The following is a 25,239-nucleotide window of genomic DNA, read 5'->3' on the forward strand; positions in this document are numbered from 1 at the left end:
TAGTTGGATGGGTCTTAACACCTTCCGTTAGAGGGAAAGTTCGACTAAGGAATCTTTGAGAGTTCAACTTTTGTGTTTTAACTTGGTGAGCTACTTGGGTGCCTCCTAACGCCCTCAGTTAGTTGAGGAATTTAACTTTGGTATTTGTCGCTGGCTCGACCCTTCCCACACGCTGAGGTCACCGTGGGGCATCATTTTTTTTTGTATTCCTGCTAAATTTATCACTCGTTTTTTCTCGTATTTATGTCAACAGCTCTCCCGCGGTGGGGGGGGGGGGATAAGAAGGGAGGGCAGAGATATTCAGTGATAGGGTAAGACACAGGTGATGAGACAGTGGTAGGTGGTGTCTGTCACGAGGTGAGGCTCAGGTGAGTGTAGGTCACATTTGTCAGCACTCCCTTCCGTGCACCGCCCTTCCATCACAAATTAAGAAAAATAGAAAATGAAGACTTGTCGGGTCACTAGCTGGTCGGGCGGTTGGTCAGGTATCCATCGGCCACTGCTGGTCGTGTACGGGGTCTTGGTAGTTCATTGCTCCCAGAAGTTGATGGTACTGGTAGTAACTGTGTAGCGATGAATATTATAAGGCACTGTAAGACTTACATTTTTGGTGGTTTTGGGCCAAAAATTAGATTTTGCTGAAAATCACAGTATGGGTACTCCTGAGCTTGCTGATTATGAATATGTGGTCCACGATTCGATTGCAGAGTAATAAGTGGCCAAAATGACCCTTGAAATATTTTACTGACATTTTTCAATGGTAATAACTGTACTCATCAACTATGGGTTTCCAAGGTGTGATTTAGGGTTTGTGTGTTATTCTGAAAGTACTTAATTAATTAAACCCCTTAAATTTCAATTCTGAGAAAAAAATATATTTTGATAAAAAATTTTGTGTCAAACATGCGGCCCGCGGCCCATTTGCTGCTCCAGCCTTACCTTGAGGAGCTAAAACTAAATAGTGAGCGTATCCCTTAGGAGCTAAAACTTGAACAAGTCTCGGCTTCGGTCTCAACTTACTGATGTGCACCTTAATTCAATACTGAAGGTTGCTACAGCTCAGTCGTTAGTGCCAAGCTTTGATGCACTGGTCCATACCAAGAGGTGCCAATTATCAGGAAGCAGCAGTAGCAAACAATAAGATGGATCAAGGTAGTAAACACTTGATTTGTTAGTTTTTAAGGGTTTCCCACGAGCGCAGACTAAATCCACCTTTCTTATTTTGTCGTACTACTCACCCAAGAGGTGATGGCGAAGTGCTCATAATTATGTTACTTGGCCCACACACTGTGTACTCATATTAAATCTGGCCCGCCTTGGCAAATGAGTTTGACACCCCTGTTATAAGGAATTACCAGGTGAAGGGAGGAAGGTGAGGTGTGACTAAGCTGGTAGAGGGAGACTTGCATCCTACCTTTTAGTTTAACAAATTTATTGGCAAAGCTTATAGTGCAGCCTAGCCGGCAGGGAGATTATTATAATCGATTAGGAGGAAGAAATACGAAGTCTTCATCAGGGAGATTAAACTCGTCGACAGAGAGATAGATAAAGCGATATTTGCTTTCATCATCGTGGAAATAAAGTGAGTCGATAGATAGTTAGATCGAGAGAGATATGCCTCGGTATCAGGGTGATTAACGGAATCGATAGGTGCAGGAAGACTTGCAATCTCCACATTGGGACCATCAAGGGAGTCGATAGATGGAGAAATGAAGGAGATTTGATTCCTCCTCACCAGGGAGATTAAGTGAAAAGGGAGATTCACAATTCCGTCATCAAGAAAGTTATGATAGAATCTATATTGGGAGGCGCCCCCCACCCCCCTTTCATCACGGTGCTGACACGAACATTAAGTCTGGATTATTCCCTCCCACACCCTGCTGGGAAGGGAGAGGGAGGAGGTGAATGAAAGAGGAAAAGAAAAGGTGAGAGGGAAGATGAAGAAAGAATGAGTAAAGAGATGAGGAGGAGGAGGGAGAGGAGAGTAGGAGGTAGGTAAGTCAAGGGGGTAACACTACATTAACATCTACGCCATTATATAAACACAATGTTCGACTCAGTTTATTTCCCACATGATGAACCGAACTAGTTTTATTCTCTGGCATAAGGGATTACTTGTGATGGTGTGTTGGAGGGGGGCTGTGATGTTAGTGGTGGTAGTAGTAGTGATAGGTGGTGTTGATGAGAGCTTTTGATAGTGGTAGTGGTAGTTGACGATGGTGGTTGACGATAGTGGTAACAGGAGGCTTGTGTCACTGGTACTGGATGTGTGTGGTGGGAGTGCTGCTTAATGTTGATGGTAGTGGTAGCTCCGATTGTGGTAGTAATGGCGGTGGTGCAAGATTTTGGTTGTTTTAGGAGTGGTGCAAGATTTTGGCAGTTCTGGAGGTGCTGCAAAATTGTGGTAGTTCTGGAGGTAGTGCAAGATTGTGGTACTAATGACCGTAAACTCCAACCACACAAAACAATACACTAAACCTATAAATACAAACAACTGTATTAAGAATGTATTTTCCCCTTTAATACACCAACCAGCCTCACTTACTGTATTTTCCTGTAAAACACCCGACACATTACTCCTCATTTGAATACATTTATTAACACAGGTTTATCAAATTGTGTATCGTGAGGCGACATTCATTTGTTATTTCGGGTAATTATAGCAGCGCAGACCGTCACAATCTGTAAGCCTATTATCATAATACCACAATATGTAGTTTGGTCCGCTATAATTGTCTAGAGCCCTTCGGTATTAACATATATATATATATATATATATATATATATATATATATATATATATATATATATATATATATGTATCCTATAATATGTCTTAATATCTCACCGGATTTAACATATTATAATTAACCTGTCTCGTATAGGATTCAGGTGGGTCGGGTTTATAATGTGCAGGTGCGCCAGGTATATATGCTGTATATATGAGGTGTGCCAGGTATAAGATACAGGTGTGTAGGTTTCAAAGAGTTCATCGTCCTTACACTTGCTTCTTATTACCAACCATAATTAAATATTTCGCGTTAGTACATCTTAATATATCACCTGGCTGAGTATATCATTAATTAACGTGATGTATATTAAGGAGCCTGGCCAGGTATGTTCACGTTACGTCATCATTAGTGTGTATTTCCCAAAAACATTCACAATATACACGAGACCACATGTTAATATATTCTAATTAACAATAATAATATAGGTTGATATATGACCAGCTTTAAATGCATTACCATAATTAGTAGTAATATATTGTAGAGATAGTTCAGGGTTGTGTCGTTGTGTACATCATCATCATCATCATCATCATCATCATCATCATCATCATCATCATCGTCGTCGCCACTTTGTTACTGTCACTTGTTGGAAGCTTTGGAGCCACCACCATCATCTGCCTCCTCCTTCTCCTTCTCCTCCTTCTTCTCCTCCTACCTCCTCCTCCTTCTGCATGTTGATATATTGCATTCCTTGATTTATGACATCACTCGTTCATGTAATAACACCAACTCAAAGATATTTCATAACATTACGGCGGCCGCAAGTTTGCTTGGAATGGAGGGCAGGGTGGGAGGGAAGATGAAGGGCAAGGAGGGAGGGAAGGTGGAGGGTCAGGGAGGGAAGGTGGGGGTCAGGGAGGGATGGAAGGTGGAGGTCAGGGAGGGAGGAAAGGTTTATGTCAGGGAGGGATGGAAGGTGGAGGTCAGGGAGGGATGGAAGATCGAGGTCAGGGAGGGAAGGTGGGGGTCAGGGAGGGATGGAAGGTGGAGGTCAGGGAGGGATGGAAGATCGAGGTCAGGGAGGGATGGAAGATGGTGGGCAGCGCGTAATGGAAGATGGAGATTAGAGAGGGAGGGAGGGAGGGAGGGAATTTTCCAATATGCAGGTAGCTGTGCTCAGGGAGAGTTCGTCTCAGCATCGCTAGGACAGATCCTCGTGCTTCGGATTTTTCCCATAACTGGTGACCTGAGAGGACTTAACCCACCCACCTAGGTTCAGTAATTCAAGATGGCAGCCAATATGTGATGGGACTCTACCGTAACTATATATAAAAAAATCCTGGTTAATTAGATATTGGGGGAAAATCAACCAAAATAACTCTTACGAACATTTGAGGATCTCGGGCTTGTTTGGCCGTCTGTTGTGGTAGACTGTGGTGGTGTTCATGTGGTTAATTGTGGTAGGAATAATTAATAGGTTGTGGGTTTTAGGAGGTTTGTGTGGAGGTGTGGAGGATGAGGTTTGTGTGGTGGTGTGGATGAGGGTGGTTGCAGTAGGGGAAGTAAAGGAATTTATGGTGGCAGAGAGAGGGAGAGAGAGAGTGGTAGGATGGCAGGAGGAAAGACAGGAGGTGGGTGTACAAGAGAGAGGAGGTGTGGTGGTGCTGTAGTAGAGGGAAGAAGGATACATGGTCAGAGTCTACGTGTGTGGGAAGGAAGGAAGGAAGGAAGAAAGGAAGGAAGGAAAAGGAAGGAACGAAGGAAGCTCTCAACTTATTCACCCTTACACGGCAATGTTTTCAGGGTGATGATAGTTCGCTGCCCCGCCCACACCCACCCCACCCCCAGGATAAGCTGTGTCACTGTTTACAACATACTGGACAGCGGGCCACTGTTATTATGCCTGTGTGTATTAGGGCGCCGGACAAGTTTAATAACTGCGAGAACATTTAATATTGGAAAATTTACACGGGTAATAACTTACTTGAGGGACGTTTAGACATGGCTACAGTATATGAAATGGAACCTCTGTGTGTGTGTGTGTGTGTGTGTGTGTGTTGTAAATAGTAAATGTTTAATATTTTTGTTTACACGTGAATGTTAAAACGTAAACATTAATAGAATATAATTAAAGGGAGTTTGTTATTGTTTATTCCTTTTGTGAGACTTTGGGTTAGTGTGTGTGTATGTATGTATGTATGTATGTATGTATGTATGTATGTATGTATGTGGTAAAACAAAGCTCAACCTTACTAATTAACGGTCCCTTGTTCACAGTCCATCGCAGGTCGTAATGAGGTGGTGGTAGAGGAGGTAATGGTGGTGGTGGTGGTGGTGGGTGGTGGTGGAGGTAGTGATGGTGGTAGTGGATGATTGTTGTGGTTATTGTTAAGTGATGGTGGTAATGTAGGCTATTGTGGTGGTTAGTGGTAGGTGATGGTAGTGGTAGATTGTGGTGGTGAGTGGTAGTGGTGGTTGGTAATGTAGGTGGTTGTGGTGGTGATATACGTGGTTGTGGTGGTAATGGAGGTGTTTGTGGTGGTGAGTGGTAGTGGTGGTTGGTTGGTGGTAGGTGCAGTATTTGTGGTAGATCTTACTGGGTAAAATACATGAGTCAATATGTTCACAGACCGCTCAATACTCACTAAACCTAACTCCAACATTTACTGCTTCTCTTCCTCTTCTTTTTTCCCTCCCTCCTCCTCCCTCCCTCCTCCTTCCTTCCTTCCTTCCTTCCTTCCTTCCTTCCTTCCTTCCTTCCTTCCCCTCCCTCCCCCCTCCTTCCCGTCCCTCTCTCCTCATCCACACCCGCTTTTTTTTCTCTCTACTTCCTCCCATCATTCACTACCCTTTCCTTTTCCTCCGCTTTCTTTGCTCCATTTTTTCTTCTCCTCCCCCCATTCTTCACTGCTCTTTCTTTGTTACTCATTTATCTCCACTTTTCTTTATTCCTCCTTTTACCTCACTTATTTCCTTTCATCATTCACCCCTTATTATCTCCTTCTCTTCTTCCCTCCCTTGCCCTTCCGTCTTTTAAACCCCACCGAAACTTCACTTCCCCCTCTCTTCCTCCACACCTCTCCTTAATCAGTCTCTTCTTGGCTCTATCGTGGTCTCCCCTCCTTGGGGATATATGATGTAATATTAAATTAAACTCGTCAAAATTCTGTTCCCATAGTGCAGGATCAGTAATAAACTCCTGGCAACTGACCAATCACGATCCTTCCCTCCATTTCTTAACTTCCAGGAGTTGACCAATAAACAATCACATTCCTTCCCTCCACTTGTTAACTTACAGGAGCTGACCAATCACTGCCCTTATTACGCTATTGTAAACAAATGGGAACTGGCCAATCACAGCCTTTTCCCGGTGTGTTGGGATTTGGGCTTCAGTTTTTGTTGGATAAAATATCACTTGAGAATTTTCTTTTCGCCTCTGGAATTTGTGGCCGTGTTTGTTTATAAGATAAATGTGGCAATTTTCGCTGTATTTTGTAGATAAAAATCCCCCTGGCATTCTTCAGCCCGTACATATAAAATGGAACAAGAAAGCTACAAATAACGGCGCTGTTTAATATATAGTTATTTTAGTCATGAGGGTCTGTTATCCCTAGTATGGTAATAACAGGTAATCAATAACCTACTACGTATTAACACCTTAGTTGTTGTTTTTCTCTCTCTAGGAACTGACAGGTCTTACACCGTATCTGAAGTGTATAATATTTATATACAGAGTGATCATAAAGTCCCTGTATACCTTTAGCCGTTTCTTGTTATACCTTACGTGTTATATATAGACCAAGGTTAATATTACAGGTGCACAGCTAGTTTTCGATCGCCCTTAAGTATTAGTCCTACACATAAATACTGTTTATATATTATGGTGTATTAGGCTACTGTGCTTTGATTTCGCCCCGTCCCTATTTCTGTCCATCCGTCCGTCCGACCTAAACGTGTCTTCCGCTTAGAAAATGTGAAACTGTCGAAGTTGTTGGCGAGTAAAGTTGGTGTTGTTTTTTTGTGCTTGAGATTTATGAAGGTTTCTTATACGTTAGGTTGAGGATGAGTGTTGTTTTCTTGTCTCCTCCTTCTCTCCTTTCTTCTCTCACCTTCCTCCTCTCTCTCTCCTCCTTCTTCTCTCACCTACCTCCTCTCTCCCCCCCTTCTATTCCTTCTTCTCTCACCTTCCTCCTCTCTCTCCTCCTTCTCATCCTCTTCTTCCTTCTTCTCTCACCTTCCTCCTCTTTCATCTTCATGTTTTCCTCTTCTCCTCCTCCTTCACCGCCTTCGTCTTCCACCACCGTCAGTAGTAAGGGAGGGGAGGCAGCTCTTCCTACCATTGTGTATTTATGATGATCCTCCTGATAGTCTTGACCCTTTACCTCCTTCATCTGCTTCCTTCTTCCTGACATGCTTCCTCCTCTTTCTTCTCTTCCTTCCATCTCGTCTTTCATGCCTTCTGCCTTCTCCTTTCCCTCTCTTGCCTGCCTTATTCCTCCTCTTTCCTCTTCCTCCTTGGTCCGACTTTTTCTTCCTCCCTGACATGACTTCTGCCTCCTCCTCCTCTCTGGCCTGCCTTTTTTTTACCTCCTCCTAAGCCTACTTTCTTCCTCCTTCTCTTCCCCCCTCCCTGACCTGCTTTCTTTCTCCTCCTGTCTCTTTCCTCTGTTCTGTGAATGATAAAAGAGAGAGAGGAGAGAAAATAAACGTGAAATACAACGCGGGGTTTCAATCGGCCATGAAATATACAATGAATATCGTATCTTTCCACCGTCGGGTAATGAAGCTCTTATACAATATTGCTATACAGTATTTGCAACATGATCAATACATCAACTTAGGATACTTGTGTTTCGTGGCTGGTCGTTGTGTTGAGCTAGAGAGAGGGGGGAGGGGGTAGGATGAAGAGAGAGAGAGAGAGAGAGAGAGAGAAGAATGTGTGTTTGTGTGATTCTCCATTGCTTTGTTTTTTTTTTGTTTTTTTTTTATTATTTTCATGTTATTTTATGGTACTACAAACAAATTAATAAAACATGTACCCAGTAAATTATGCCTGATTAACTGTGCAGAAATATAAAAAGCTATTCACCGGAGCATAATTTAGGTGTCCTTCAAATTTTTTGTTGTACTAAAAATAATATTATAGTAATTGGAAACTGGTCTAAATTAACTTTCTAGTTTATGAACAAAATTAACTAGACCGTGTTTCCAGTCTTACGTTGAGAGTGAATGGATTGTGTAGGCCGGGGGAAATTTATATATAATTCACGGGGAAATTATCGTGGTCAGCGGGGAAATATTCATCATCGACTAGGGAAATGTTCAGGTTTTTCATGGCCAGTGGGGAAATTTTCAATGTCGACTGGAGAAATTATCGTTGGTTGGAGGACGTTTCCATTGTCGGCAGGGAAAAACTGGATATAGTTTTAGGTGTGTTTTGTCAATTCAATTTCCGTCTTGCTCTGTTCCGACTCATGAGGTTTATTTCTTTCTTCCCCTTTGTCTCCATTCCTGGTTTGTTTTTTTCTCATCCTCCATCACCCTTTCCCCTGGTCTTCCTCCCTTTATCTTTGTCTCCACCTCACCTTTAACCCCTTTCTTTTTACCTCCTCACCATATTTTTTTTTCTTCGATTCTTCCGGGGATTCCCTCCACCCCCTTCCCCCTCCAGGTACTCGTTGGCTCACTTCATCCTTGTCTCAGCGGCCACTCGAGGCTCCAGACCCGTTTTTATTAAGCCGAGTTCACGAATCTTTTTTTTTTATTCGCCGTTCGTACAAGTGAATCCGATGAGTGTCTATCTGGGGTCCAACTGGGGTAAAAAATGAAAGCGTCGTTAACCAAAGAGATTCCTGAAGATTCTTAAGTTATTTCGGACCACATTGTTATGGGTCGCGAATGGGATATGCTGCCAAAGTCGCCCGTTGTTGTGAGCATGTAGGAGTATGCGGCGAATATCCTGGCTCGACACGATTCACAACCGTAACAAAGTGAACTGTTCACCGAAGTTCAAAACACTTACAGAACAAGCATAGGACTCGAATAAATAACCCTCTCCCCAGGTGAAAGTAAAGGGGAAATAAATTTATGTACATTTATTTACTACAATACAAAAATATAAACACGGTACACATAAAATATTAAGAACCTAACTCATAACACAAAATAATCACGAAGATAGAGGACACTTCCGCTCCCGAACGTAGATTTAGCCAGGTTAGTGGTAAACCCGACCTCTCGTCTCACCAGTGCGTGTAGATGGTGTAGGTGGACCTCCTAACTATCAGCGGTTATCACCAGATCATCTAGGTAGGCAGAAGCACAGGGAAGATCTCGTCGGGTTTGATTTAGAACTCTGTAATGCCTATCTGATAGTAACCTTTCTGTAAATCTGTTGTAGTAATGAATCTCGCAGAGCCAATATTATCTCTAAGATCCTCAATCAGAGTAAAGGGCAAGAATCAGACGGTTACCTTATTTCACAGTAGTCCGTACAAACCCGACTACTTCCATCAGACTTAGGAGTTAATACAGAAGGTGAAGCCCAAGGAGATGCTATATTCAGCCAAATTGTGTTCAAGCAGATAGTTAACTTTTTTTCATAATTGCCTTCCTATGAACATTAAGGCGATAAGTTGGTTCTTTAATAGGTTGGTATCACTTGAAACCAGAGTTATGTCATGAGCAAGGAGATTGCAAAACCCAGGAAGGTCTGCAGTAACCTTAGGGTAAGCTGACAGCAAATGTCTTAGCTCCTCCCTCTGAGGTAGGGGAAGATAAAGAGTCTAAAGAAACTAAAAGGACACCAATTTGAGGGTTGCCTGGAGACAAGGCGACATTGGGGTCTTCCAGATCTGCTTGAAAACCTTGAGGGTCTGTAGTTGGTTCCGTCCCGAATTCGTGAAGATGGATGTGGTTTGACATGGCCGATTTGATAATGGCAGCTGGTGCGTAGTCTTCCTCCGATTGCCCGTGAACATATGGTTACATTAGATTGACATGGACAAGCCGAGTGTCTTTACTAAATGCCCTCATAAGGATCCCCAAGTTCATATAACAGCCCATACTTTAGGTCCTTAAAATAATCAGTCAACTATCAAGCAAGGGTTCGGTTTTATCTATCCGGATTCTTCCCTTACCGATTAAGGAATATTCACCCCTACCCCGGTGTAGTCGAGATAAACCTTATATTAGGTTAGGTTAGGTTAACTTTAAAGGAAAAGTTAACCCGTGAATCTTACATGACCTGATGATTAGATGTTATATATATTTATCTGTTTACTAACCTAACCTAACCCTTAGTAATCCTCTTACAGATTCCTGATGGAATTCCTCCCCAAAATCTGTAAATGCTAATTCAGGACCGCAGATTTTGATGGGTTTTGTGAGAGAAAATCCTTGTTGACCAGACTATTACAATTTTGACTCCTGCGTCTCCCCTTCCCTTACTAATCCTTCATTTTTCTCTCCCTTCCTCCCCCTGTTTCCTCTTCTCTTACTTTTTAATGTCTCTCTCCCCTTTCCCGTTCTAATCCTTTGTATTTCTCTCCCTTCTTCCCTTTCTGTCTCCTCTCCTTGTTTCCTTTACCACTTCCTTCCTTCCTTCCTTCTTTCTTCCTCTCTTTTCTCCTCCGTCATCTCTTCTTCTCTCTTTCCATCACTTCTCACATGTTCTCCCCTTTCATCCCCCCTTCCCCTCCCCTACATGAACCACCACAATAACAACTCTCCCAGCAGTTAACAGATACGTCAATTGCCAATTAAATCGCCGTGCCAATTAAGGCCTCAAATAACGGCTAACCAATAACGCTCAATTTGTGTCCCTTTTAGACACTTGCCTCTCATTAGGGACTCGGATATTGGGCATGGTAGGAGGGTAGGAAAGTGCTATACTCAAACAGTGGCGGTGAGGAGAGATTTTTGTGTGTGTGTGTGTAGGATGGTAGGAAATTTGTTTAGAGAGAGAGAGAGAGAGAGAGAGAGAGAGCAAGCATTCATGTCATGTACCAGATGGAGCAAGTGGGTTGGGAGGATGGTGGGGAAAGGAGTGAGGGAGGCAGGCATGCATCAGGTGCTTCAACAATTACCCCCATTTTCGTTCCTGCCATCAACCACAGCTTTTATTCCATATTTCCCCCCACGTTTCCCCCACCATCCCTAAGCCTCCCCACACTTCCCTTCCCCCCTCCTCCCCAACTCCCCTTACTCCCCTAACCCATATGATCCAACACCTCCCTCCCTACGTTCCCATTGCCTCGCTGTCTCGTAGAATGAATGTTCCTCTTCGTAAGAATGATAGAACGCTTCTTAACTGGCTGACTGGAAGAAAAATTACCCTGAGACTGTACCTTGACCAAACATATTTACTCGACTTCGTTCAGGGTTAAGTTTTAAGTATAAATATCAGATTCTTTAAAGGTTCCTACGATAAGGGGATATTTAGGTGCGTCAGTCAGCTGTATGGACGTCTTTCTCGACTGACTGACTGAAGTAAAGTTCCCCCTAGTCACAGAAAACGACTCTTCCCACACTCACATAATCTAATTTGTGTCGAGTCTCTGTACGAATTTGAGGACATTTTGGTTTGATGTGTTCTCTTTGTCCTCATTTAGGGGGAATTTTTTTTTATCCTAAGTATGTATGAGAATCCTGGTGAAGTTACACTGCCTCACTAACACCTGGGAAGTTAACTTACTGCCTTAAGATACGAGAGGAAAGGTAATTTATTTCCCTTAATCTAGGTACAGTGCTGGTACAGGTGTAGGTATAGGTACATTGGAGGTACAGGTACAGTTACAGGTATAATGCAAGTACAGTACAAATACAGATCCAGGTAGAAAATCACAAAGGTAACACAATTAATACTGACGCCCCAATTAGTTACCTTCACTTAACACTTTACCAAAATATTAATGACACACAATCTAAGGTGGAATATCTCACCTAACACCTTAATTAATTTTCTCTACACCTGTGCTGATTAAATAACGGATCTAATCAAGGTAGAGTCTCGGTATAATTATGATTACATTAATTACATTCTCACCTGGTAGTAGTGTACTGTTTGGTGTTGTCTGTGTTTACATTAGGACCCCGTGAGGAAAGTGTGTGTGAAAGGTAGGAGAGTTCTGGAGTGTAGTGCGATAGGAGGGATTAAAAAACAACTCATGCCGTGGGAACTATACAAGTGCGACAGGTGGATAAAAAGTGTGTGTGTGTGTGAGAGAATTATGCAAGGGATTATGGGAGGTTACGAGACGAGTGCGACAGTAGAAGGTAAAAAATAGCACCCGGTTTGTAGAGGCTCCTGTGCGAAAGCGAGAAAAAGAGGTTGGGTGCGAGAGTCGTAATGCGTGACGAGATAATGTACGGGAGAAAGAAGTGTGTGAAAGGGAAAGACATACAAGAGAAGTAGACACGACAGGAGTTCCCCCTCCCCCACCCTCCCTCCCTCGTCCTCACTATCGCACACTCTCACACGTCGTCGTCAGCTATTGGAACAAAATCCTGGCCTGTCACTTGGTGGAGAGAGATTGAAAGGGGAGAGAGAGCTGAAAGAAAGAGAATTGGTGAGAAAGTGTAAGAGAGGCCCTGTGTGTGTGTGTGTGTGTGTGTGTGTGTGTGTGTGTGTGTGTGTGTGTGTGTGTGTGTGTGTGTGTGTGTTGATATCGATAAAGAATGGTGGGAGTAAATTATGAAGACAAAAAATATTGGAAGGAAATTATTAAGGTATGATGGGGGGGAGGAGGAATCGCTGAGAAATAATGGAGGGAAATAATGTAAGGATGTTAGGATGAAATAATGAAAGAGCGATGGAAGGAAATTACCCAAAGAAGGTAGTAAATAATGAAAGAATGACCTTCCTCCTCCTTCCTCCCCTCCCCTCCCCTACCCTCCTCTCCCCTACCCTCCTCTCCCCTACCCTCCACCAGAGACTGTTTATAATGTATGTTTAGTTTTAGTCTTTGTCGGTAATACTTGCTAAGAAAAACAACTGGATTTATATAGATACCGTAGATAGATAGATAAATAGATAAAATATTAGCTTTTGTTCATTGAATTCGTTTTATCCGGACGTTATTATCATCCTTATACCTCTTTAATCCGGACCCAGTTTAAACCGGACTTCTTTTTTTCCGTACGTTGTTTTTATATATACCCACTTTTATTATGGCGTGTGTGTGGGGCGGAGTGGTGGTAAATATTGGTCACATTAGTCGAATTGTTTGTTGGTTAGCGGATTATTTATGGTTGGAGGTAGCGTACCCTGAGGAGGAGGAGGAGGAGAGGGTGAGGAGGAAGAATAAGAGAGGAAGGAGGAGGAGGAAGTGAATAGGAGGGTGTGGAGGATGAGGAGAATGGGGGGAGGAGGAGGAGGAGGAAGAAGAGAAGGGGAATAAGAGAGAAGAGAAGGAGAATAAAGAAGGTGAAGGGGAGGAGGAGGTAACAAACATAGAGAGGAAGAAGGAGGAACTTGATGATATAACTTTCACGAAGAGGAGGTGGAATAGGAGGAGGAAGAAGGTAAAACCAAAAAAGTCAGAATTAAAACACATCACAATAAAAAACGACTCGGTATTTCCGCCATTGATAAAAGTTTTACGAACACGAAAGGAAAAAGAAATTCTTACGACACCTTAAAGTCTTATTAATCCGATTCCAAAATCTTGTTACTAATCCGAATCCTAAACCTTACGAATTCAGATTCTCACTAATCTTAGAATATCTTAAGATTAAATACTAATCAACAATCATAATCCCAATATCATACTAATCCGGGTCCACAAATCATATTAATCTCCCAGGAACACCCTCCCCCCCCCTCCCCAAATCCCGTAATCATCCAATAATCTGACAAATCCGATAATCTTGCGCATTTTATATCATGGGGCCGTCAAACATGAGAAGACGTATCGCTTTTGTTTTGTGTGAGGGGGAGGAGGAGGAGAGTGGGGAAGGGAAGGGGGGGTCCTGGATGGCCTTAAAATTTGGGCCCGCGGATATTAGAGAGGGCAAGTCATCTGGAACTGATTGCGAGGTAAACTGTGTCATTTTATTTTGATTTTCTTGTTTGTTCGACTTGGGTGCACACATGAATGTTCCAGACAACGGGAAAGGAGGGAAGGAAGGAGTAAGTATTGTTCTCTGTTTTTCTGTTAACGGAAGAGGAGGAGGGAGGTATTTGTGCCTTTGGTGGGGAGGGAAGGATATTGTTGTCTGTTAACGGGCAGGAGGTTAAGGGGTGGGGAGTAGTTACAGCGTTTGCCCTCTATGGTTCTCACTTCCAGAACACCTAAGGTTACATTTTGGGGAGTGATTGCGATCGAGTACAGTGTCGGCCACATTGTTTACCCTTTTCCCCTCCCCTTCCCCCTACCCCTCTCCCCTTTCCCCCTTACCCCTCTCCTCTTCCCCTCTCCCCTATAGGCACACACACACACACACACACACACACACACACACACACACACATTTAAACCTCCATATTAAGAAAAAAATAATCCTGGACTGAAGATGTAAACAGACACTTCTTACCTTTCCAACTTAAACCAATAAAGACCAAGACAAAGAACAATCTCACGTCGACAAACTGTCGACGAAAGTAGATTATCGACTTTTTGGGAAATATTACCTAATTTTCCGAAATAGATTATTATAGAAAACGGGAAATTTGTATCAGAAAATGGGAAATATCTACTTTTTGGGAAAGTTGGTTATCTACTTATAGTAGAAAACGGGAATTTGTATCATAGAAAGTGCGAAATATCTACTTTCCGGGAAAGTTGGTTATCTACTTTCCCGAAAAGTAGATTATCTACTTTTGGAGAAAGTAGATTATCGACTTTTCGGGGAAGTAGATTACCCGGCAATCGAATCGTGGACCATATATTCGAAATCAGCATGCTCTGGAGTACTTATAATGTGATTTTTAACTAAATCTAATTTTTGGGCCAAAACTGGCGAAAAGGTAAGCCTTACCCCCTTGGTAATTTTTCGCCCACAATATACTTTTTTCACAGAATTGAAATTTAAGGGGTTTAACTAATTAAGTACTTACGGAATAACATATTAACACCAAAATTACTGGAAACAATCATTTCAAACTCTATTCGAAATCACCTGGAGAAGCACAAGTTGATCCATGATTCCCAACATGGTTACAGGACAAAACAGCGAGTGAGCATTAACGGCACTAAATCCCTTTGGAGCAACGTCACTAGTGGGGTTCCGCAAGGCTCAGTACTTGGACCATTATTATTTATTGTATACATAAACGACATAGATATCGGCGTAGACAGCAACGTAAATTTACTGATGACACTAAAATAGGACGTGTAATTAAATCTGACGAGGACTCCGCAAAACTACAGGATGATCTAAAAAAAAATTTCAAATGGTCTGAAAAATGGCAGATGAAATTCAATGTGGACAAATGTAAAGTACTCAGTATAGGAGATGTAAACAGGGAAACCAGATATCAAATGAACAACGATGTTATTGAGAAATCCGACTGCGAGGGAGATTTAGGAGTAATGATAAGTAGGAATCTTAAGCCAAGTAAACAATGTGTATTTGCTCGAAGCAAAGCTAATAAAGTACTTGGGTTCATACAAAGGAGTGTTAGTTACAAGACTAGCGAGGTCATCTTAAAACTATATCTTGCGCTTGTGAGACCTCACTTGGATTACGCAGTTCAATTCTGGTCAACGTATTACAGAATGGATATAGAATCCTTGGAAAGACTTCAGAGGAGAATGACAAAACTAATCCCGGGCATTAGGAACCTTGAGTACAGAGACAGGTTAAAGCATCTTAATTTGCACTCCCTCGAGAGACGTAGAGTGAGGGGCGACATGATCGAGGTGTATAAATGGAAGTCAGGGCTGAACAAAGGGGACATTACAAAGGTACTCAAACTATCCAACCAGGAGCGAACTCGTAACAATGGTTTTGAATTAGATAAATTTAGATTTAGGCGCGAAATAGGTAAATATTGGTTTGGAAATAAAGTAGTGGACGACTGGAACAAGTTACCAAATATCATCATTAACTCGAATACGCTGGATAGCTTCAAACATAGGTTGGATGGATATATGAGCAATAGGGGTTGGGTGTAAATGGGACTGCCCAGTATGGGCCAATAGGCCCGCTGCAGTTTCCTCCATTCTTATGTTCTTATGTTCTTACGTTCACCCCTCTCCGCTCCCCACCCATCCCCACCCATCCCCTCCCATCCCCACCCATCCCCTCCCATCCCCTCCCATCCCCATCAACTCCCAACCCCTCATTAATATTTAGTGACAGAAGTTAGTCAAAACAAACCGTGTTACCATTGGGCTGTGGAAGCGGCAAAAAATTACATCACATTATCGAGTCAACACGTGAACACCGTAAACAGTTTTGACTATTTCCGTGTCGGGTTTATTATTGGGCTCGAACATTGTTTTAGTGGCGGTGAAAAAATACTATATTTTATAATTGTTTCGTGGATAATAATAAAAATAATATGTACCTATGTATGCATTTTTTTCCTGGGAAGATAATTGATGAGTTTACCTTGTCCTGGCATTCGTATTTCCACGTAATTCTTTGCTCCCAACTTTGGGCTGTCACACAACCTAATTAGTCCTTTCTATACAAGATAAAGATGATACTTTTTTTTCTTTCTTTTGCGGATTATTTCTTTCATTCTTTCATCCTAGACGTGTATAGCGGGGCCAGATTTTTGAGAGAGAGAGAGAGAGAGAGAGAGAGAGAGAGAGAGAGAGAGAGAGTAATGTTTATGAACCCTCTGAGGATGATGATTTAACCACAATTACCATCATTATACCATCATCACAAACACAACCACCACCACCCATCCAAAACAACCTCCACAACCACAACTACCAGTATCACCACCACCACAACTACTACTGTATCACCAGCAGGACAACCACAACTACCACCACCACCAGTACAAACCTTCCATTGCAGCCAGCACAAGCACGACCACAACTACCACTATCATCACCACCGCTACAATCTCTACCCTTCCATCACAACCACGACCACAACCACCACTCCTTCATTACACCAACAACCCACAACCAGGTCCCATGACATGTAAGACCACCCGACCATGACCCAAGACACACACACACACACACACACGCCAGGAGCAGGAAGAAGACGTACACAATGGTTTTAAGTTTACCGGGTGTGTGTGTGTGTGTGTGTTTGTTATGGAGCAGTGTTGGAATTAGTCTTTATTTGTTACGTTTAGTCTTTATTTGTTACGTTTAGTCTTAATTTGTTACGTTTAGTTACGTTTAGTCTTAATTTGTTACGTTTAGTCTTTGTTTGTTACGTTTAGTCTTTATTTGTTACGTTTAGTCTTTATTCGTTACGTTTAGTTTTTGTTTGTTACGTTTAGTCTTTATTCGTTACGTTTAGTTTTTGTTTGTTACGTTTAGTCTTTATTTGTTACGTTTAGTCTTTATTTGTTACGTTTAGTCTTTATTTGTTACGTTTAGTCTTTATTTGTTACGTTTAGTCTTTATTCGTTACGTTTACTCTTGATGTTTGCTTTTTGAGCTATATTTTGAAATATGAATTTTGGTTTGTAGCGTGAAATAATTTTTTTTAGTGTGGAATGTATTTAGTATTTTGCGTTTGAATTTGAAATACGTACGGTAGAGTATTTTTCGTTTTAACATAGTACTGTATGGGTATTTAAAGCGTTTTAACTCCGGCTACGATATTTACATTCTAAATTTGAGTTACCTAGTTTGAATTTTAACCACAATACGTAATTTTCACCTTTTTTTTCCATAGGACATTCCAATTAATATTAAAAACATCATTGTATTCCCGTATGATCCTGGGTAAACATTTGCTGTTGATAATGTTTTGTGGTTGTGTTAACTTGTACATTTTGCTGTTAAATTATGTTAATGTTTACACTTTCATTTCACCTCCAAAAGTTATCACATATTTTGTGTGAATAATATTAATGTCTTCAGTGCCTCTCTGTCTCGCTTGAGCCATTTAGCCATTACAAGATATAAAGAATGGCTTCCTCGCGGGTAATGTCTCAGCACGTTTAGGGAATGAGAAAATAACTTGCTTGTGAATGGTATTGATATTGCAATGTTGCATGACGTGGGGGGAGGTTGCAAGGCGAAATAATAGGTTGCATTGGTGACGTGTGTATGTTACCTCCACATTATGGATGTTCATTCTTATTAATATTACCTCTTGACAGTACCATCAGCTACCACAATTACCACAATCTGTCTCTACTACCCCTGTTACTCTTAAGCTATTAGCACTACCACCAGTATAAGTCAGCATCACTAGGCACTACCATTTACCACCATTATCATCAACCATTACCATCACTATCATCTTAACTACCACCATCATCAGCCTCTACCACAATCAGTCACCCTATTAGTCTCAGCTACTACTACTACTACTACTACTATCAGTCAGCATCAGAGGTAAGTATTGAAGTCTCGGTTTTGTATATTAATGCCAGTTATGTGATCCACCACCAAATGTATTTTTCTGGGGTCCTGTCTAAAATTCCTCCCCAGAGTATTCTCCCCAGTGCCCTCCAGGTATTATTCCCCGTCCCTCCCTCCCCAGATATTCTTCCTCGTCCCTTCCTCCCCAGATATTCTTCCTCGCCCCCTCCCTCCCCAGATATTCAACCCCGCTTCCTCCCTACATATTCATATCCACTTCCTCCCCACATATTCATCCCCACTTCCTCCCCACATATTCAGCCTCATCTTTCCCTCCCCACATATTCTTCCCCTTCTCTCCGTCCCCCAGAATTTTCTTCTTTCTCCCCAAATAATGCTGATTCATTCCTCCCCAGATTATTCTCACTTGCAGAACATTATTCCCCTCTTTCCGGGTGTTTCCCAGAATAATCTCCCCCTTCTATAATATACTCTACCCTTTCAACTCCCTACCCAGGGCATCACTCCCAAGACGACCCCCTCCCCATCTCCCACCCCCTCCCACACGACCCCAACTCTCCCAGTCCCCCCACCCAAAGTCTAGCCAGAATAGGAGGTGAAGGAGGAAAAGGAGGAGGTGACTGACGAAGGGCTGCCTTCCCCAGGGCATCACGCTCAAGATGAACGAGGAGGGGCGGTGCATCGTGGCGCGTATTATGCATGGGGGGATGATCCACCGGCAGGCCACCCTACACGTGGGCGACGAGATCCGGGAGATCAATGGTGTGCCCGTAGCCAACCAGAGTGTCGACATCCTGCAGAAGATGCTGGTGAGGGCGCCTTCCCCTAGCACCCCGCTATGCCCACCGCTCTTACAACCACCGAGTGGGCTTGAGGGGTTGTACAGTGAGAGGGTTGAGTGGGGGGATGTCTACTACCACTACTACTACCATTAACTACCCTGGTGTGGTGTGAGAGGGTGTGTGTGTGAGAGAGAAAGAGAGCTGTATGGCTGGTGTGAGAGGGATGGTGAGAGTGACCTGAGTAAGGTTTATGGAGAGACTGAGGCTTTTGTCATAAGAAACAGATGGAGTGGGGATGAGAGGGCTGAATGTTCTTGTTGGTGAGTGGGATGACGAATGAAAGTGAAGACCAAGTGGATCGTGGTTGTTTGAAGGACCAACTACATGGATGAATGAAGGAGCAAGTGTGTGGATGAGTGAACAAGTGGATGAATGAATTAAGGAACAAGTGGATGAATGAATTAAGGAACAAGTGGATGGATAAATGAACAAGCGGGTGGATGAATGAACAAGTGGATGAATGAATTAAGGAACAAGTGTAGTGGATGAATGAATGAACAAATGGATGGATGAATTTAGGGACAAATTGATTTACTGATGGAGGAATAAATAGATGGATGAATGAGAAAAAAAGATGGATGAATGTAGGAGCAAATGAAATAAGAGAGAAATTAGCATGACACTAATCCATTACATCACTAACAACCCTTAAAAGTAACTACCTATATCCTATTACTAATAAGAGATAACAAGCACTGTAAATAATGATATGTAAATTAACAACTTTTCTATAATCTCTAAATATCAACTTGTAAATACAACTAACAGGTTTCAAGAACACCTTTTGTAAATTACTAGATTCTTAAGAAAAGCTGAGTTTGGCATCTGTAAATTGCAAATGTATTTTATTTTATTATTGTAAATCATGGATGTAAAATTTGTCACAACTATAGAATATTGTAAATCATTGATGTATAACCGTAAGGACTCTTTAAATGGTAATTGTAAATGCTAATGTTGAGAACAGAGTGAAGAACAACAGAGCATGGGAGGTAAGTTGTGTACCAGAACAGAATTGATTGAACATTGTGGTACTCTCACTCAGCCACACAGAAGAGAAATTGAGAACTAGTTGCTAAGCGAATGAGTATGAAAGCTTGAGTGTGTGTGGGGTGTGATTGGTTATTTTGAGAGCTAATGAGTGCAAAAGCTACTGTGTGAGGGGTGTGATTGGTTGTTTTGTGAGCCAGTGAGTACGAAAGATTTTGTGTTAGGCGTATGATTGGTTATTTTTTTAGCCAATGAGTGCGAAAGCCTCAATGTGTGGGGTGTGATAGGTCATTCTGTGAACCCATTGAGACGACCAGTATCCAGTTATGACATATGATTGGCTATACTTTAAGTCGGTGGAGGCAAGAGTTTCCCTTTATGGCATGTAATTGGCTACTTGCCTGGCCAATGAGAGTAAGAGTTTAAGTATGTGGCATATTATAGGCTATAACCTACTCTTGAAACAGGATAGAAACAATAATTTGGAGAATGATATGTTTGACTGGCTTGTGATTGGCTCAGTTTTTATAGTTATCATGTGATTGGTTACTCTTCAGACCAATACTCACAGCATTTTTGTTGTTTGATATATGATTGGTTTCTCAGCAGTTTTCATTAATATTATATGATTGGCTGTACTCTGGAACAATGAAAACAAAATTTTCTCATGGTTGGCACGTCATTAGCAGCACATATTTCGTGTTTGACAATAAATGGTCAATAAGTGAGGTAACACGAGTAGGATATATCGTTTTCTCACATAAAATTATCTCTTTTATTAGCTGTATAATGGCCTAATGAGATTGTGTTAAGCCAAAGGTTAAAATAGTTTACAAAAGGAATTTTATAGATCCATGTAGGTATTGTGTTCTGTTTATTGTGTACTGTACGTATAGCTGGTTGGATTTCTTGATTTTTGTTTACACGAACCATTTTTACATTAGGTCTTCCATTTTGGGGAAAAGAAATTACACTTCCTTTGTTACTTCTTAAACAAAAAACACTCACAGGCAGAATACTTATTTAGTGTAGATATAAGACCCATTTTACCTTTATGTCGGTTGCAGATCAACATACTTCCACGCGTTCAGAAAAATATATGACTCCAAGTATGTTTGTACAAGGGAGGTGTTTGTTGTCTTGGAGAACGTGTTAGTATACCAAGACACTGGCTGGGGTGAGTAGTGGGTGAGATGGCTCTAGTGTGGACAAGGAGATAGTCTGACTTTTGGGGTCCATTTGGCTGTTTATTTTGTTTTGCCAACTTCTTATCCACCACACATACACACCTAAACACCACCATCACACACACACACACACACACACACACTCTCTCTCTCTCTCTCTCTCTCTCTCTCTCTCTCTCTCTCTCTCTCTCTCTCTCTCTCTCTCTCTCTCTCTCTCTCTCTCTCTCTCTCACACACAGAGCAGAGACGGCTTAATAAGATAGGATGTGAGGGCAAGCATGCGAAGAGTAAGCAAGAAAGGGTTGAATTTGGTGGTTGTATTGCCCATTATGTCGTCTTAAACGGTCCACATTGCCCATTACACATGTCCTTGATCCCAACACCCACTAGGACCAACACAGCCTCACTGCATCATCTCCCAAAGGATGTGTGGATCTTCTATTCTGAGTTTTCCCAGACAGAGTTCATTAATAAAGGTAAAGAGGATAAAAAAAAATAACTGCACTCCTAAAAAATCAATAAATGGATACAGTTGACTCATAAACAATAACAAAATAATAAAAATATAACTAGAATCAAATAACAACAAACATTTATGAAAGTTTTAAATGAAAGGAGAAATTTACTTGAGGTTGATAAAGAGACGCTAAAATTTATCATATTAACTGTGAGTACTTTGTGTTTATTTTAGTGTAAGAGTGTGGAAGATCCTTAGGAGAAATTGTGATTGTGTATAAGAGTTGTGCAAATATTTAATAGAATTGTGTGTGTGTAGTTAGGTGTAAGAGTTGTGGCAGATCCTTAATATAATTTAGTGTTTGGACGTAAGAATGATAGATGGTTGTATATTTGGGGGTTAGAATGATAGATGATTGTATGTTTGGGTGCTAGAATGATAGATGATTGTATGTTTGGGGGTTAGAATGATAGATGGTTGTATGTTTGGGTGCTAGAATGATAGATGATTGTATGTTTGGGGGTTAGAATGATAGATGATTGTATGTTTGGGGGTTAGAATGATAGATGGTTGTATGTTTGGGTGCTAGAATGATAGATGGTTGTATGTTTGGGTGTAAGAATGATAGATGGTTGTATGTTTGGGTGTAAGAATGATAGATGGTTGTATGTTTGGGTGTAAGAATGATGGATATGTCGATAATCTTTATTGGATACTACAAATCCTGTCATATCCTGCACTTACGAATTTAAAAGAGTAAATGATATCCAGCACCCTAAGCTAACCAAACTTAACCTAACCCTACTTAACCCTATATGCATTGTATTTCATGGTCTCTTGTTGTTATTCCTAATTGTTCTCGTTGTGATTGTTGTTGTTGCTGTTTTATCATTGTTTTTGTTGCTTCAGCGGGTCAGGGTTGTTAAGCTATTGTCCATCAGGTGTTATTTTCTGCCGTGAACACCTTTTGGGGAGAATGAATAAGCTGTGGGTTATTTAAAATAGTCTTCTTGTGTTTTGTGTTCACTTTGATTCACTCTTTTTTTTTCAGTCTCAACATATTAGATATATAATTTAATTTATATTTAGTGACAAATATACTTTATGCTGTCCTTGTTGTAGAGATACTGTAATGATATACAGGACAGTGTCTCGTATTTTGAGATAAATATACAATATATTTTTAGGTATATTTTTTTTATACTTAAAGATATATTTCGTTCATGGGAATAGAGCTACATTTTATACTTTAAATAAATACAATATATATATGTTTTAGAGATTTATTATGTGCATTTGACACTTACGTCTTGTTTTTGTTGTTGTTTTTAATCATTCAAGCTCAAACTCTGCATGAAATAGTTTGATGTGGAATTTTATCACATACTTTTTGCACCAGTCATGTGTTTGGACAATATATTTGGGCTGTTCTCTTAAATTGATATCCATTATTACTTCTTTTTTATCAGTTTAATGATCTGCTTTGATGTGTTGTTATTGTTGATCGAATTTTATTAATTTTATTTTTAATTTTGATTTTGATTTTTTTTTTTACTAATTTTGTGTTTTATTATTTTTTTCTTCTTTCTTAATTAGTTTTATTTATCTCAATTGGTTACTGTTTTTCTATACAATATTTTTAGTAATTTAGTTTCACTTCTTGTCCGTGTATTTTTCTTTCCATCGTTTTATTTTAGTTTTGTCTCCATTTTTTTCCGTATATGGTGCCAGCATTTTTTTTGGGTATACAATAGTTACCCTTCTGTTCTTTTCCGTTCCCTTTTTTATAAGGATTACGAGTCTGTGTTCCAAGTATTTTTATTTACCCTCTATTTTCTTTCCTGTTTGATTCTTTTTTCTTTTAGTACAGTATAATGTTTTGTTATGTTCCAAATACCTTAGTATCTGTTTTCCAATAAAAAGAAAATCACTTAGCTGGCCATATCTTATGCTGGAATTGGGTGAGGTTGACAGAAGGCTTTGGCCAAGCACTCAAGCTGGAGGAGTGGGTCCTTACTCCCTCTCCTGGGCACAAATAGGCTCGTCACCCCTGTTTTATTCCTAATGAGCGTTTTCTGTTGTTGGAGGTTCTTGGTTGCTTTGTGGATTTCCTGCTGCTGGGAATTCTTACTCTCTGTGTATTTGCAATTTTTGTTTCTTATTTTGGGATTTCCTTTCACTATTTTCGGTTTCTGCTGCAGGTATTTTTGCCCTTCTCTATTTTCCATTTTGCTTTTTATTCACTCAGAGATTTTTCATTTGCGTCTTTTTCTGTGGTTATATAGTCTTTGTTATCTTTAATTTATAATGGCGTTTAGGTATCCAACTGTGTGTGTGTGTGTGTGTGTGTGTGTGAGTGATATTTAAAGAAACAAATACCATATATTAGAAAGGAGGTATTGTAACCTTAAACACATTGCAGCTTTAAGAGGAGTCATGGTGAATACTGTACACACACACACACACACACACACACACACACACATACATTCATTATATATACATATGGACTGAAATTCACTTCAACTTATTCATTGAATAGTGTATAATTACAATAGGGAGATTAACGTAGTATCAACAAACTGGGAATTTAAGCGTAGAGGATAATGACCAATAGCATTTACAGATGTTGGGGTCGTTAGGAGTAATTGGTATGCTGCTAATTGGTTGTTTGGGATTGATGTCGTATGCCTGGTTGCTTAGTTGTGACCCCTCTCTCCCCGCTATTGTTAGAGGGGATTAAGTTAGACAGGTTGTTAGTGAGATGTATTGAAATGTCATATTAGTTGAATCCTGTGTATGGTAATATGGTTTAAACCTTGGTGATGGAGAGGCATTATAATTGAACCTATGTAGTGTAGTGTTAATGGTTGAACCTTTTTTTTGTGCAATAGTAGTGTGGTTGAACATTTGTGGTGCAATAGTAGTGTGGTTGATTCATTATGGTGGAATCTTGAGAGTTTAAAGACTCTATGGTTGAACCTGAGTGGTCAATGAATTTTGTCTGAACCTTAATCTTGACTGAATGAAGTGAGACCAAACTCCCTACCAACTGCCTGAAGGGTAACTGAACCTTCATACTGAATAAAAAACACGTGAAAATATGACAAACTGAACCTATTAACTAAGTGAAAAAATATATAACCTAGAACGTATGCTGAACTTTGACTGAGTGAAAGACTTTGAACTTTGAAACACTTACTGGATTAGTATGTTATTGAACCTCCTCAGCAGGAAGTTGAACCCCTCACTGCTGAGAGTCCAAAGAGGTAAACCCCAGTAGTCAAGGGATAATGAGTTTGTGTGAAATTTAGTACTCAATTCCCCTTAATATTATTGAATCTCTCTACGAGGGGATAAACTTGAGATAATTTCAGTCGCTTCTAGTAAAGAGATTCCTTCCATCACTTGCACGTGTAATTCTCAGGTAAAATGTGTGATCGTGTGTCACTAAGTGTGAGGATTTTTATAACTGGCCTCGACATGTGTTGATTTTTAGCATACATGTTCATTTGGGTGATTGTATACTATTGAATTTGCCTTAACTAATACATATCT

The 25,239-nt window shown here is 40.8% G+C and overlaps 1 protein-coding gene across 1 annotated transcript in view; it reads left to right on the forward strand.

Moving 5' to 3' along the window:
• LOC121863903 (peripheral plasma membrane protein CASK-like) overlaps positions 1-25,239 on the forward strand; it is a 120,535-nt gene that overhangs the window by 28,655 nt on the left and 66,641 nt on the right. Inside the window, 1 exon segment of the mRNA XM_042362816.1 lies at positions 18,850-19,014. Within this exon segment, the coding sequence (XP_042218750.1) occupies positions 18,850-19,014 (165 nt within the window).

The sequence above is a fragment of the Homarus americanus genome, unplaced genomic scaffold, assembly GCF_018991925.1.
Source record: "Homarus americanus isolate GMGI-L3 unplaced genomic scaffold, GMGI_Hamer_2.0 scaffold48354, whole genome shotgun sequence".
In the NCBI taxonomy this organism is placed as follows: Eukaryota; Metazoa; Arthropoda; class Malacostraca; order Decapoda; family Nephropidae; genus Homarus; species Homarus americanus.